The sequence below is a fragment of the Spinacia oleracea genome, chromosome 4 (genome assembly GCF_020520425.1).
Source record: "Spinacia oleracea cultivar Varoflay chromosome 4, BTI_SOV_V1, whole genome shotgun sequence".
Lineage (NCBI taxonomy): Eukaryota > Viridiplantae > Streptophyta > Magnoliopsida > Caryophyllales > Amaranthaceae > Spinacia > Spinacia oleracea.
Genome location: NC_079490.1, coordinates 186,032,809 through 186,045,556, shown reverse-complemented (window position 1 = coordinate 186,045,556; position 12,748 = coordinate 186,032,809). Strand labels below are relative to the sequence as shown.

The 12,748-nt window shown below is 34.4% G+C and overlaps 1 protein-coding gene across 3 annotated transcripts; it reads right to left on the bottom strand.

Moving 5' to 3' along the window:
• Positions 1-212: 212 nt before the first annotated feature.
• Positions 213-10,720, bottom strand: LOC110779597 (probable inactive nicotinamidase At3g16190). 3 transcript variants are annotated; one of them, XM_056843294.1, is made up of 6 exons: positions 10,526-10,720; positions 10,287-10,400; positions 8,410-8,641; positions 8,189-8,305; positions 6,137-6,237; positions 213-433 (listed from the first exon to the last, which is right to left on the bottom strand). In XM_056843294.1, exons 1-5 carry the CDS (start codon positions 10,571-10,573, stop codon positions 6,164-6,166), a joined length of 585 nt encoding a protein of 194 aa, XP_056699272.1. In that variant the 5' UTR covers positions 10,574-10,720; the 3' UTR covers positions 213-433; positions 6,137-6,163. The 3 variants fall into 3 exon arrangements, with proteins under 3 accessions (XP_056699272.1, XP_021839779.1, XP_056699270.1); XM_021984087.2 differs by lacking the exon at positions 213-433 and adding an exon at positions 5,059-5,207 and having other exon boundaries at positions 10,526-10,719; XM_056843292.1 differs by lacking the exon at positions 213-433 and having other exon boundaries at positions 6,031-6,237; positions 10,526-10,719.
• Positions 10,721-12,748: the final 2,028 nt, after the last annotated feature.

The window sequence follows — 12,748 nt, the reverse complement described above, 5'->3', positions numbered from 1 at the left end:
ACAATATAAAATCCCCCGTTAATCAACGATTTTTAACCTTGAGCAAATTTCTCGTCGTTAATGATACAATTTCTTGTAGTGATTAGCTTGTTGAAATGGTCAAACTTTTAATTTTACCTTTTTTTTTGAAGGTAAAAATTAGTTCATTGATAAAATAGTCATACGACATCTACAATAGAAATTAAAACTAACAAATACAAAACAATTTGGATCAAACAAAATTCTAATCCGGCAAAACCACGATCGTTGTAGATGAGATATGACAATGGTGAATACCCTCTTTCACATCGCTGTTTGATACAGCCTTCCACGAGGGGGTCTTTCGATCTGTTGTAGCTTTGGTATTGAATTACATATGATTCAATTGATTGTAGACGTAAGAATGACATCCGTTGTAACCCCGCACAAATCTTCATCAATAAATCAACTTTCCCTGCGAAATTAAAAACATGGCCCCAAACTTTTAATTTTACCTTAAACCTTCTTCTTTCTACGAAACTCTCCTAACCAAACACACGTAATAAAGGTTTTAAGGTCACTTTCTAGCATAGAATTTGACAGCAAAGAAAAGCATTAAAATCTAAGAATTGATAATTGTAGACAAAAGCTGGTAAATTAAGATCGTTGTCCTTAGAAATTGTACAAAATAACTGCCTAATCTTTTTCGAAATTCACTGAGAATTTATAACCTTACAAATTGTCTGATTTCAAAATACCAGGCAGTATGTGAAACATTGGACCCTAGTGCGTTTTGTAAGTTGTACGTTCGTGGGTGTGGATTCTAGTGTTCAATCTGTCTGTGAATTGTGAATTGACCCCTACTTTGAAGTGGATATATTTTGACATAAGACTGTAATAAACCATGATTATTGAGGATAACGTAATTATTCTATATGATAGAATATAATATGTAACAGAGCTGTAGAGTTGTGTTATAACTGAGTTATGTGATATAAGATAGAAGTCTATAACGAAGAGTAGGAGATTTAGTCTGTATTATAAATAGAGGTGTACGCCCATGAATAATCATAACACATACAACACGCACAACACAATATTATATTTCGCGAATTATTTTAAGTTACAGCTAGCTAGCCTCATATCATACCAAAAAATTCGTCATGTAATTTTAGTTCTCACCCCATTAATTTTGATCATATATCCTATACGTAGTACATTGCTTAAATGTTTGTATGGGTCCTCTATAAAAACTGTTCAAGATCTGTCACCACAGATGAATAAGACGTAAGAGGCTGTGATGGTAACAAAAGTCCATTATTGTGATATGACAATAATGTTAATGTGATATGGACAATTGGAGAGATTGTGATAGTAGGGAAATTGACGACTCTATTATTATGGAACTTACCTTGGAATAGAAGTAGCAAATTTTGTGATAATATTTTAGTGATGTGTCAATGTGATAGATTGAAGTTGAAGCATCACTAAGCTAGGATTGTAGTGTTGTGTTGGTATTATATTATTGTTATGTATAGATATTGTCTAGATTAATGTGGATGATGAGACCAATGTTTAGACTTTAGTCCAATTAATTTGTCAATTAGTTGGTTTGATTGACTGTTAATTGTATGTATTAGTTGGTTTAACTAGTTGGTTGGATTAGTTGTTTGTCTAAAATATTTGGTAAATTAGTTGTTAAATGTGTAAAATTACCTTAAAGAAGATATATAGTGATGTACGTTCATAAGAGTTGTAATCCTAGACAATGTTAAGACAAATATGACAATGTACACCCACTTCTTCAAACCTCTAATGCAAAAGGGTTTTATATTGTGTTTTTTCATTCCAAAACTCTCTTCCAAACCTCTACTAACCAGACACTTTCATTAGCTTTTTAAAACGATTAACCTCTAATTCACCTCAAAAAGCTCTTTTCTTTACAACCTCATAACCAAACACTCCCAATTTTGTTACATCCAACCTTATCGACACCAATAGCGATACCATCACCACCTCCGGCCACCACTATTTTGATATGTGGTAGCTCAACGTTAAATTTGAGAGGCTCCTAGCATGGATCGGCCAGAAGGAGACGCCTATATAGTTACACAATAGCTACATAACCACAAATACCTATCTAGTTGGGCATTACACTTGTTATAACGGAAGCAAGAAATATAATTAAGCACACAAATAAAGAAAACAGAGATTTAATGGATTTTACTAACAATGTGTTAGTTACGTCCATAGGCAGAGGATAATTTTTTTTTTTTTATTGATCTTGAGGAAGAAGACAAATTACTTATACAACTAGATTATGACCTAAATCAGGACGCATTGCCCCTAAACCCCGACCTGCTGACCGATCAGCGAAGATCCCAGGTCTCCTTGCTGGGGCATAGCAAAAATGTAACTTAACCGAATTAAGCCATATTTTAACACCATCTGACACAAGACCTATTATATTTGTAAACGATGACTTTACTAATATAAAGATTAATCATCAAACTAGTTTGACCGATAGATAATTCTTCAATTTCAACGTATTAGGCGATGCAAAGATAAGATTCTTAAACAAACGTCCAATTGAAACGTGACACGTAGAGATCAATTACACATACATGTAATTAGTTACCTAGTTAGATTGATTAGTAAATACTTCCAAGTCCTAAATATAGTTACAAGTAGACCTGGTTATTGGACAGGGTAGTCCAATGGATATAGGGTTAGGGTCAAGTTTATAGGGCTTTTATTGGGCAGGGCTCTTATTGGACAGGGCCTTTATTGGACAGGGTCATTATAGGGTCAAACTTATACTACAATTATTTTGAAAATTAAAATAGTAATGATACAAAAAATTACGTGTATAACTTCGTATTTACTTGTACTTGCACATGGCTCTTTTGTTTTTCATTTTTCATTGCTCGTTTATTGACCCGCCCACTAATGACCCGCTATTGACCCGCGACCCGCTTTTGACCCGCCCATTATCGACCCGCTAAAAATGACCCTTTCAATACCCGACTCTCTTTTGACCCGCACCGACCCTGACCCGCCCGATAACCACGTCTAGTTACAAGTTACAATGTTGTTGTTGTTCAAAGTTGTGTACGTGTACAATAATGCAGTCAATCTATAGACACTGTTCATACGAAAGGGAACAATTTCATGATTGTAAATTGAGTATAACAACACTGGAGATATCACAATCTTACAAACACCCCCTCGAGGCCTTAGACTAATTAATTTAATGTGTCCAAAACATTCTTAATCTCTTAATATTTGAGTGTATCTTTGTAGACCCCTTAGCTTTTATATCCTCCAACTTGGCTCTAAGTTTTGCTTGGTGAAAGATCTATTCTATTTGATTTCGAAATTCTATATACAATGTGGCAATTTGGGTCAGTGAGTCAGGCTCGGGTTTGGTTTCGGGGCGATTTCGAATTGTGTAAAGAAATATCAGAAACATTGTAAAGATATTTTACTACAAAATATGACAAATGGGTCAAATCGGTCGATTTCAGGTCATTCGGGTTCGGTTCAGGTCGGGTTCGGGTTTCTCTCAGTAACTTCAGGTCGGGTTATCAGGTCGGGTCAGGGATTGCCAGCCCTCATACGTGATTCAGATTTTATAAAATCATGTACGACAACTCATACAATAAGTAAGAGAAAGTCTCGATACATCATAGATTGAGGAAGTATCAAAACAACATTAACAAATTATGTACGGTACAACCGGCACACTATACTCTTCAAAATTACAACCGAGACTATTTTTTTGCTTATTTTAAAGTTTCAGACGAGCAAGAAACAACATTGGTTATACCACGCACAAGATACAACCGGTTGTGTAATACAGTTTGTAACACCAACCCATGTTAGAGATCGAGGGTGATATGAGATCTACTCCACAACTCAACCAATTTTCTTACTAAAATTCATAATTACAAAGCAAAAGACATTAACACATCACTCCTTGTTCATATGTATTACTACTTTAAAAAAAAAAGGAAAACTAGAAGAGAAACACCATGAGTGATCCTATTGTAACATTACAAATGGTGTATAGCTCATGGCTTGAGAACATCCCACATGCTTTGCATATGGTTCATAGCTGTTAATCACAAAGCTTTTTTGTAGCAAACTATACTACTTTTTAGGTTATTGCAATCATAGATTATATTACCCACTTTTCAGTCTTTTCCAAAGAGAGTTTGATATAACAAGAGCTTACTTATAGTGGAGCCCTTATACATGTATTAATTTGACTAATGCAAAGATCCATCTTAGACATTCATGTTACTCCGACTTTTCATTTCACCTCAAGTACTAGGGCCGATGTAAGTGTACATCACTTATAAACTTCATTTGGATCAAAATTAGGCAAATTTTCATAAGACATACGTGTCGATCTAACTGTAGCTATCTTGGACACACATCACTATAAGATTTTGTATCGTTAATGACAACCTAATTACGACGGGTCAAAAATCCCGTCGTAAAAGCCTTTTGCGACGGGGCTAACAACCAAACAAAGACGAGAACAACCGTCACAAATGTATTTTATGACGGGTTAACGACGAGATTTTCCATTAATGACACAGACCCCTTTTATGACGGGTTCGCGACAAAAAAATCCCGTCATTAATCAACGATTATTGGTCTTTAATCAACGAGAAGAAATCCCGTCATTAATGGTACAATTTCTTGTAGTGATACACTTTAAGTCGAGTCTGAATAACATAACTTAACATATAATAATAATAATTTAAAGTCCCTACTCTCTTGAGATACACTGCATTTTTTTAATCATTATTGAGCAACTTAGAAAGTGATATATAGTTGACAAAGAGTGTACATACTTTAAAAATCATCTTATCCAAAGACTTTTATTGAATTAAGTTGTTTGTAGGAGATCGAGCCCACACTAGTAAGCTTTTTTCTGGGTTTATGCTATATACATTCTTAGTTGAATATACAGTTTGCATGTTTTTGCTTCTTTTTAAAAGGAAATTAGGGAGAAAAGGGAAGCAACAAAGGTATGGGACCAAAACTACACTTTTTGATTAAGTGCGAGAAAATCTCATAATCCTGCAAGAATAATTGTTGTACATCCACCATGAAAATCAAATGCGTGACAAAATACAATGAACAAACTCTCACAAAATGCAACCCAAGGTTGGGGGGTTTGATCATCACCTCCCACGAGATCTTCAGGGCCGGTTCTGGGGCTGTGCAGGGGTGAACTACGGAACAGGGCCTCCAAATTTTAATTTTAAATACAGTGTAAATGGTTTCCTAAATATGCATACTTCCTTTGTATCAAAAAAAAAAGAAAAAAAAAAGAAATGCATACTTCCTCTATTTTAAAACAAAATACAACACTTTAACTGAAACGTTAAGGGACAACTTTGGCAATAATTATCTCTAATTATCTTTTTCAAAAAATCTTTAAATTTAATATTATGAAAGTATTATAATGAAATCAATTCAACGACATTTTACTTGATAACATTTGCTTATAAATTAGTAAAAATATATAGTCAAAGTTGATGTATGAATAATGACAAAACTAAAAGTGTTGTAATTTTATGAAACGGAGGAAGTATATAATGTCTTTTGTAAATGCGAATGGCATTATTGAAGATCCACACCCACATATGTGTATTGATGTATTTATTATTACCAAATAAGGTGACAATAACCCTAACAATTTTTTTTGTAAATAACTCCGAAAATGTAATTCAGATAGTTTATTCACAAATTTTTATTTACAAAGGGTGTACAATAAATATTGTACACCGGAGTAAAAGTTAACCCAAAATGTTTAAAAGTTAAGCTTATATATGTAAAAGTTATCTATTTTTTAGTGATAAATTTTTTCATTTCAGCCAAACATATTTCTTCAAAACTACTAATAAATGTATAAAATTAATCATTTAACCATTTCTATCAACTTTTTTTTACTATTATAAAAGTTAATCAAAACTAGATTAAAGTTACAAAAAAATTAGTAAAAGTTATATTGGTGTACAATAAATTTATTGTACACCTTGTACGCGTAAGACCTTTTGTAATTTATTTTATTATCAATAATAATCATATACAATGCAAGCATAGATCCAACACAAATGTTTGGCACTAGCAAACATGTTAATAGAGCATTAGAGCTTACCACAAGAGAAAGAAACACAAACTTGTATCAAACACTTGCCTTGCACCATTCTTTTAAGGTTGGAGTGGCTACTCCAATATTATTCATGTCGAAAACGTTGGCTGATTCAAGAGAACAATTTCGCGTTAGTCACACGCTATATTTAACGGAAAACTTCCAAGAGAAAAAACAATCCTTTTACAAGGAATCATAATATGATTACACATTCTAATTGCCTTGCAAAGTTGAACATTAACAAGGAAATTCCAAAAATGAAAGAGAAGCATCAACAAACAAAAAGACAGTAATTTCCATAATATGGTTACCAAATATGGTAAAGCTAGTTAGCTACCTATATGTCATTCCCCGGATCCCCAAAGAAAAGCGGGTCTTAGCCCGTCTTACTATACGAGAAAGTAAATATCAATAACTGTTATGTACAAGTAAAAACATAACATGGCAATTATGTAAATACATTGAACATTCAATGGTATCAAAAATGAAAACAATGGTACAAAGAAAGAACAATGGTATATATATATATATATATATATATATATATATAAAACAATGGTATATCGTGCCCCTGTTGATTAGCCGCCTCTTCGTCCTCCTTACCATAGTGACCCGTCTTACACTCTTACATAAGATCTGTTATAAACAAAGGACATCTAGCTCTTTGGAGGGAGTTTTCGGGAAAACTATAAAGGTTTCAATGATCAAATTAAAGTATGATCAGGAAACTAACTAACAACAAGGTCATTTGACTAAATCGATCATCAACAAAAGTTCTGAACAAATTTTTAGAGAAGTTGCTCTGCATTTTCAAAGTAAATAAACTACAGTAATATATTTTGGATTTCTGTATTAAGCAATGGATAAGATAGTATTGACGTAAAGAAGCCAAGTAATAGACAATCGTTACATAAAATGGTAATGGATAAGATAGTGCTGATGACGTATTATCAAGCGTGAGAGGAGAAAAAAAAAATTAAGTTACTAAATTTAGAGATTGGTCTAAACATAGTTGCTATGGCCCGTTTGGTAGCCATTAATAGATGACAGGAATGAGAATAATCTAAATGTAATTTGGCTAAGGAAAGTAACATCATAATGTCCGTGGTACTGCAATCTCATCCCAAACTTATGTTTTCTTCATAAATTTTCATTCTCACCCAATACCACCACTCAAGTGATAATGAATGATAACAAAGATTGATGAAGAACATGACATGTTTGAGGTGATTTGGCATTACAATAGCATTTAAATATGACTTATCTCACAAATATACAATATAAATTCATTCTCATTACTACCATTTATCACCCCTACCAAACGAGCCGTTGGAGTAATTCATAACAATATAACATGGCAATTTCATCTATAACATTGAAGATTCTAAACCAATAATTTTCATGAACAAAAGGGGCAATTTTCCCAGAAATAAAACACCGAGGTTCTCATATGCACGTATTTTAGCTACAGAAGCACAAAACAAAACTCATAGTTTCTTTTTTCTTGATCCCCTCAAATTAATGAGTGCAGAATTTTTCTTAAAGCAAGTTATGGTCAGTGGCGGATGCAGTGCATAAGGAGAGGGGGTCAAGACCCCACTCGGCCAAAAAAAAACTTAATTTTAGTTAAACTTTCATTAATCTTTTTTAAGCATACATAATTTTAGTTAAAGTTTCATCAATTTTTAAATAGTGACCGCGCTAGCTATATAATTTCTGGATCCTCTACTGGTTATGGTACGTAGTCGGTAGATATGAGACATATGAGACATGCTTGCCCTCATTTCTTGTTCTCCAAAACTAATAAAACATGCTAACAGAAATAGACATATGAGACATGGTACGTAGTCGGTAGATATGAGACATATGAGACATGCTCACAGAAATAGACAATTTCTAGAGCTAGGAGACTGGAGTTCCGAATAAAAAAATGAAATAAAACAAACAAGAAAACATACATGAAACACAATATCAAGCTGCTTATGATCTGAACTACAAATTTGCAACTAAATAAAAATCAGATTCATCATCAGATAACTAATTATTTCTTTTTCTTACCAGCATGAACTTCAGGAGTTTTAGCAGCTGTGGCATCAACAATGACGGAGACAGAAGGGTAATCCAATGCTACGGCATCAAAGACTGTCTGCCTAATGCAATTAGGAGTTTGAATTCCTGGATATAAGAATATACGGTCAAAAGCTTCAAAACTGTATATTCTAAAAAGACAATTTGCTGAAAATCAAATTCGAAACAACAGTAGCTTCATTTTCACTTACCAACAATGACCAAACTATCAATTCCAGAAGTTAGAAGAAATGAATGAAGGTGTGTAGCAAAGAACGCACTCATGCGTGTCTTAACCAACTTATAATCTCCTTTGCGTATCTCAAGTCCTTCAACAAGTTCAGCACCTTCTTGTCCTTTTACAGTAGGTCCCCCTTTTTCACTATACAGGTGCCTTCTGAAGAGTTCAACATCTCTACCTAAGGCATCATGTTCCCGAACAACCTGCAAACCAACGTACACTTTCTTGTGTCACAAATCACATCCATTGAAGTAGGGGTTGTTCAGCTCAATCATCATTATCATTATCATTACCCCATTGCCTCAAAGAGGCTCCCGCAAGAAGCGGGGTAAGGGGGGGTCGGGTGTACGCAACCTTACCCCTGTAATTGCAGAGAGATTCAGCTCAATCTTTAAAAAAAAAAATAGTTCGTACAATACTTGTTAAGAAAGGTTGGTAGAAGTATAATACGGTAATCCTTCCTCAAAAAGAGTAAAGGATCAAGAATATTCATTGCCTTAGCTAACTTGAACTAATTGTGTGTCCTGTTAATGGAAGGATTACAGAGTGGGCAATTGACCAACAGAAATTGAGTTCTAATTAGCTCCACAAAACTCAGCTCCATGATTTATCATAGTTTCAATAGAAGATCACTCACTTCCCAATGTTCCATAATAGAACATGTACTATTAAGCCATCATCATTCATTGATTATCTCTAGTCATCAACAAACCCTAGACATGATCATCTATAGTCCGGCCTGCTGACCCAACCCGACCCGTCTCGAAAAAGTGCGGGTTTGTGTAGCATAAATATATGCATTTTTAGTCCAAAACCCGAACCCAAACCGATGCCCGTTTCAGCCCACGAAACCCGCACCAAATTTTTGGGTTTGGCATGACTTTTTGTGTCTAAAGCCCGGCCCAGACTGAATTTTGATCACCTTTAACAAACACCAACTTTCAGCCAAACCCACGTGGCCAATGACTGTAAAGTCGTAAACAAACTAGCTGTGACAAAAAGTCTGCAGGAATTTACAGTACAACAAGGCATAGTTTGGAATATAACAAGACATAACACTAACCTGGATGTCTTATTCATTCAGGCTAGCAGTAAAACATAAATACTGAAGTACATTATAGTGCTCTCTCTGGTCAAGAATTTCACAAGAAACCAGAATAAGGAGCTATACTTAACATTCCAAATCATCCTCTATATGTATAGTTATTTTGCTTGGAATACATTCAAATTAGTATTAGTTTGAAGATACACATTGGTTTCAAGCTGAAAATTATATCCCAGATAATCATATAGTTCCTAATCTTTGACCGTATTTAAAGGTAATGGTAACAGACATATCATCCTTTCTTTTTCCAATTCACCAGCAAAAATGAAAATTTAGTCAAAAATTATGAACAGACTATCAAATTAGAACTATATGATCACCCAGAGTCCTAATTTCTTCATCACTTATTCTCAACTCTCAATTAAAGTTATAAATTTCGTTTAACCCTTAAATGCTACCTTCTTCCACAATTCAAAATCAAATATAGTATGATGAACTCAGCAAATGAGTAAAATTCAATTTCTTTTACCCTTTAATTGCTGGTTTGCTATTTCCTGTAACAATTGAAAATCACTAAAACTGGTGAATTCATCAACAAATAAGAAAAAAGAAAATTTGATTTCGTTTTACCACTTAATAGCTACTTTCTCTAACAATTGCAAATCAACAACAATGGATAAAAAACTCATCAAATTTGCAAACAAAATGCAGAATTTTCTCTAACAATTGCAAATCAACAACAATGGATAAAAAACTCATCAAATTTGCAAACAAAATGCAGAATTTTCTTGGTTAATAAATACCCAAACAACAAGCATGCCGCGTTCTCTTGCAACTTCCACAGCTTTAATGACATTAGGAACAATGGCTGCAGCACCATCTACCAGCATCGGCGCACCAGGCAACACGAAATCTTTCTGTTGATGATAATACAAAATCAAAATTTAATACCTATTTTCAAAGAAGAGACAAAACCCAATTTGAATTCGAATGAAGAAGAAAAGAGTTGAGTTAAAATTGGGGAATTGGTAGAAGAACTTACTTGCATGTCTATGACCAAAAGAGCTGTTTTCTTCCAAGTTTGAGCCATTTTTGGTGCACAATCTTACTCCGTTTTGTCTCTCAGACAATTTTACAAACAGATGGTGGGCAAGAAAGGCAACATCATATCGATAATCCGCTCACTATAACTTGTTATTTAGAGTAACTTTCTCGTGATTAGTGACTGATTAGTGACTGATTAGTGATTAGTGATTAGTGACTGTGATTAGTAGGTGATAGGTTGTCGTACACCTGTCAAAAATAGAATCCTAACGAATCCTCCTAACAATGTAGTAGGGTAAGTAGGGTCGAATCCACAGAGAGATGGCTATTTAAATCTAGCTTTCAAAGTACGGTGAAACTAACGATGTCACGAAATTTAGGATTGAAGGTTTAAACTAAAATAAAAAGGAAAAAAATTAAAAGATCTAGGGCAATGGTTCACCATGTTTATAGTTCAAAATCAATCAAAACATCATCAACAATTCAAGTATTCAGAGTATCTAGAGCACAAGTTAATCCTACGGTCGGGTCTTAACACTCTCAATTCAACATATGCAGTACGATCGCTAACATAATCAGAATTGCTAGTTGTAGGTAAGCCTCTAAAATTCGATCTTTCGATTCAAAATCCTATTAGCATGATTTAATCAAACAATTGATCAGATTGCAAAGATTAACAATATAAACCTAATCAACTAGAAATATCAATGAATAATCAAACCATCAACAATAATAATAAGGATTCATAATATAAACATGGATTCCCAAACCCTAGAAAAGAAACTACTCAATCATGAAACGAACAATGAAAATCAAATCTAAGAATGAAAACATAATTAAAAGCAATAAATAAAATAAAAACGAAAATCAATAATACCTCAAAGAATTACATTAATGGAGTTTGTAGAAAAACTATGGTTCATGAAAAAGAAAAGAGAGAAAAAAAACGTGAGAGAGGAGTTCCAAGAGAATTAAAACCTCAAGGAAATAAAAGCATGAGGGAAATAAAGCAATCCTTTCAAGTATTTATATGCTTCCTAAATTCTAAACAAAATAGGAAAAGATAACAATTACATAAGCTAAGATTTAATTGGACGATCACCAAGACGAAAGCATGAACCCGCGTGTGGAAGTAGTTGGGCGGAGAAACCAGCGGGCCCGCTGGTGGGTCGCTGGTTTTCGCGCCCAAGGGGAAGATTGGGCCATCGTTTTGGGCTTCGGGCGAATCGGATAGTCGAGCCATCTTGTTTATGTCATAACTCTTGTTCTACAATGCCTATAAGGACGTGTGACCTGTCGTTGGAAAGCTCTTGAAGTCTACTTTCTAGGCCAATAAAAATCGCTTCATTCCGACATGTAGAACTTGAGATATCATCAAAAGAGTGAACGCTTGTCCGTTTTGATGCTTAGAAAAATAGCGTTTAGCTTCGTTATTGACTCAAAATTATCCCTAGAGATATGCAATGATCCTCGAGTCAACATTCCATCCGTTCATCATCCAAATCAACTCATAACACTCCGAAAGCATCCAAATGACCGTAAAATCACCTGAAACATTAAGAAAACACAAACGGGGCGTAATAGAGTACGACAACGATAACTTATGCAAATGTGATCCTAAATGCAACTAAAATGATATAAATGCCTAATAATGCAACCTAAATGCGCCTAAAATACCCTATACAAATATGACTCATCAAATTCCCCCAAGCTAGACTGTTGCTTGTCCCCAAGCAACACTAAACCAAAGATAGAGAAGCAAGACGCACTTGACTTTCATAAAACCATGGTAAGACCAACCTAACTCTCGAGCAAACAATCAAACAGAGTTATTGAGACGGAAATCTAGCTCAGATACAAATAGAACCACAAAGCATCGTGATCCACAATCGAAACAACCAAGCTTAGCCACAAACTATTCTCAATCAAGCTAGTCGTCGCCGCATACCTTGTAGAATATAAATATATGATGCAACATAGGGTAAGATGACAATAGCAAGAAACGATTTTCATTCAATCACAAAACAAACATGCCGATCAAGAGGTCTTTATAATAAGCTTGTAATGGGGCTAGGTGAAAAGGAAGGGTAGGGTATAATTTGGGAAAAAGTGAGAGTAAGGTCCAACTTGGGGAGAAAATGTGAACTATATGCGTCGGCGTGATAATGCCGCAAATCCAACTCCATCGAACCATGAAACCCGAACAATCAACCAAGTTACA

Bases quoted from the DNA above. Each gene is read 5' to 3' on its own strand.
- LOC110779597 (XM_056843294.1), bottom strand. From the start codon at position 10,573: ATGGCTCAAACTTGGAAGAAAACAGCTCTTTTGGTCATAGACATGCAA. The intron at 10,401-10,525 runs GTAAGTTCTTCT...TATCATCAACAG, and splicing joins TTTTGGTCATAGACATGCAA to AAAGATTTCGTGTTGCCTGG. The intron at 6,238-8,188 runs GTAAGAAAAAGA...CTCTTGAATCAG, and splicing joins AACTCCTGAAGTTCATGCTG to CCAACGTTTTCGACATGAAT.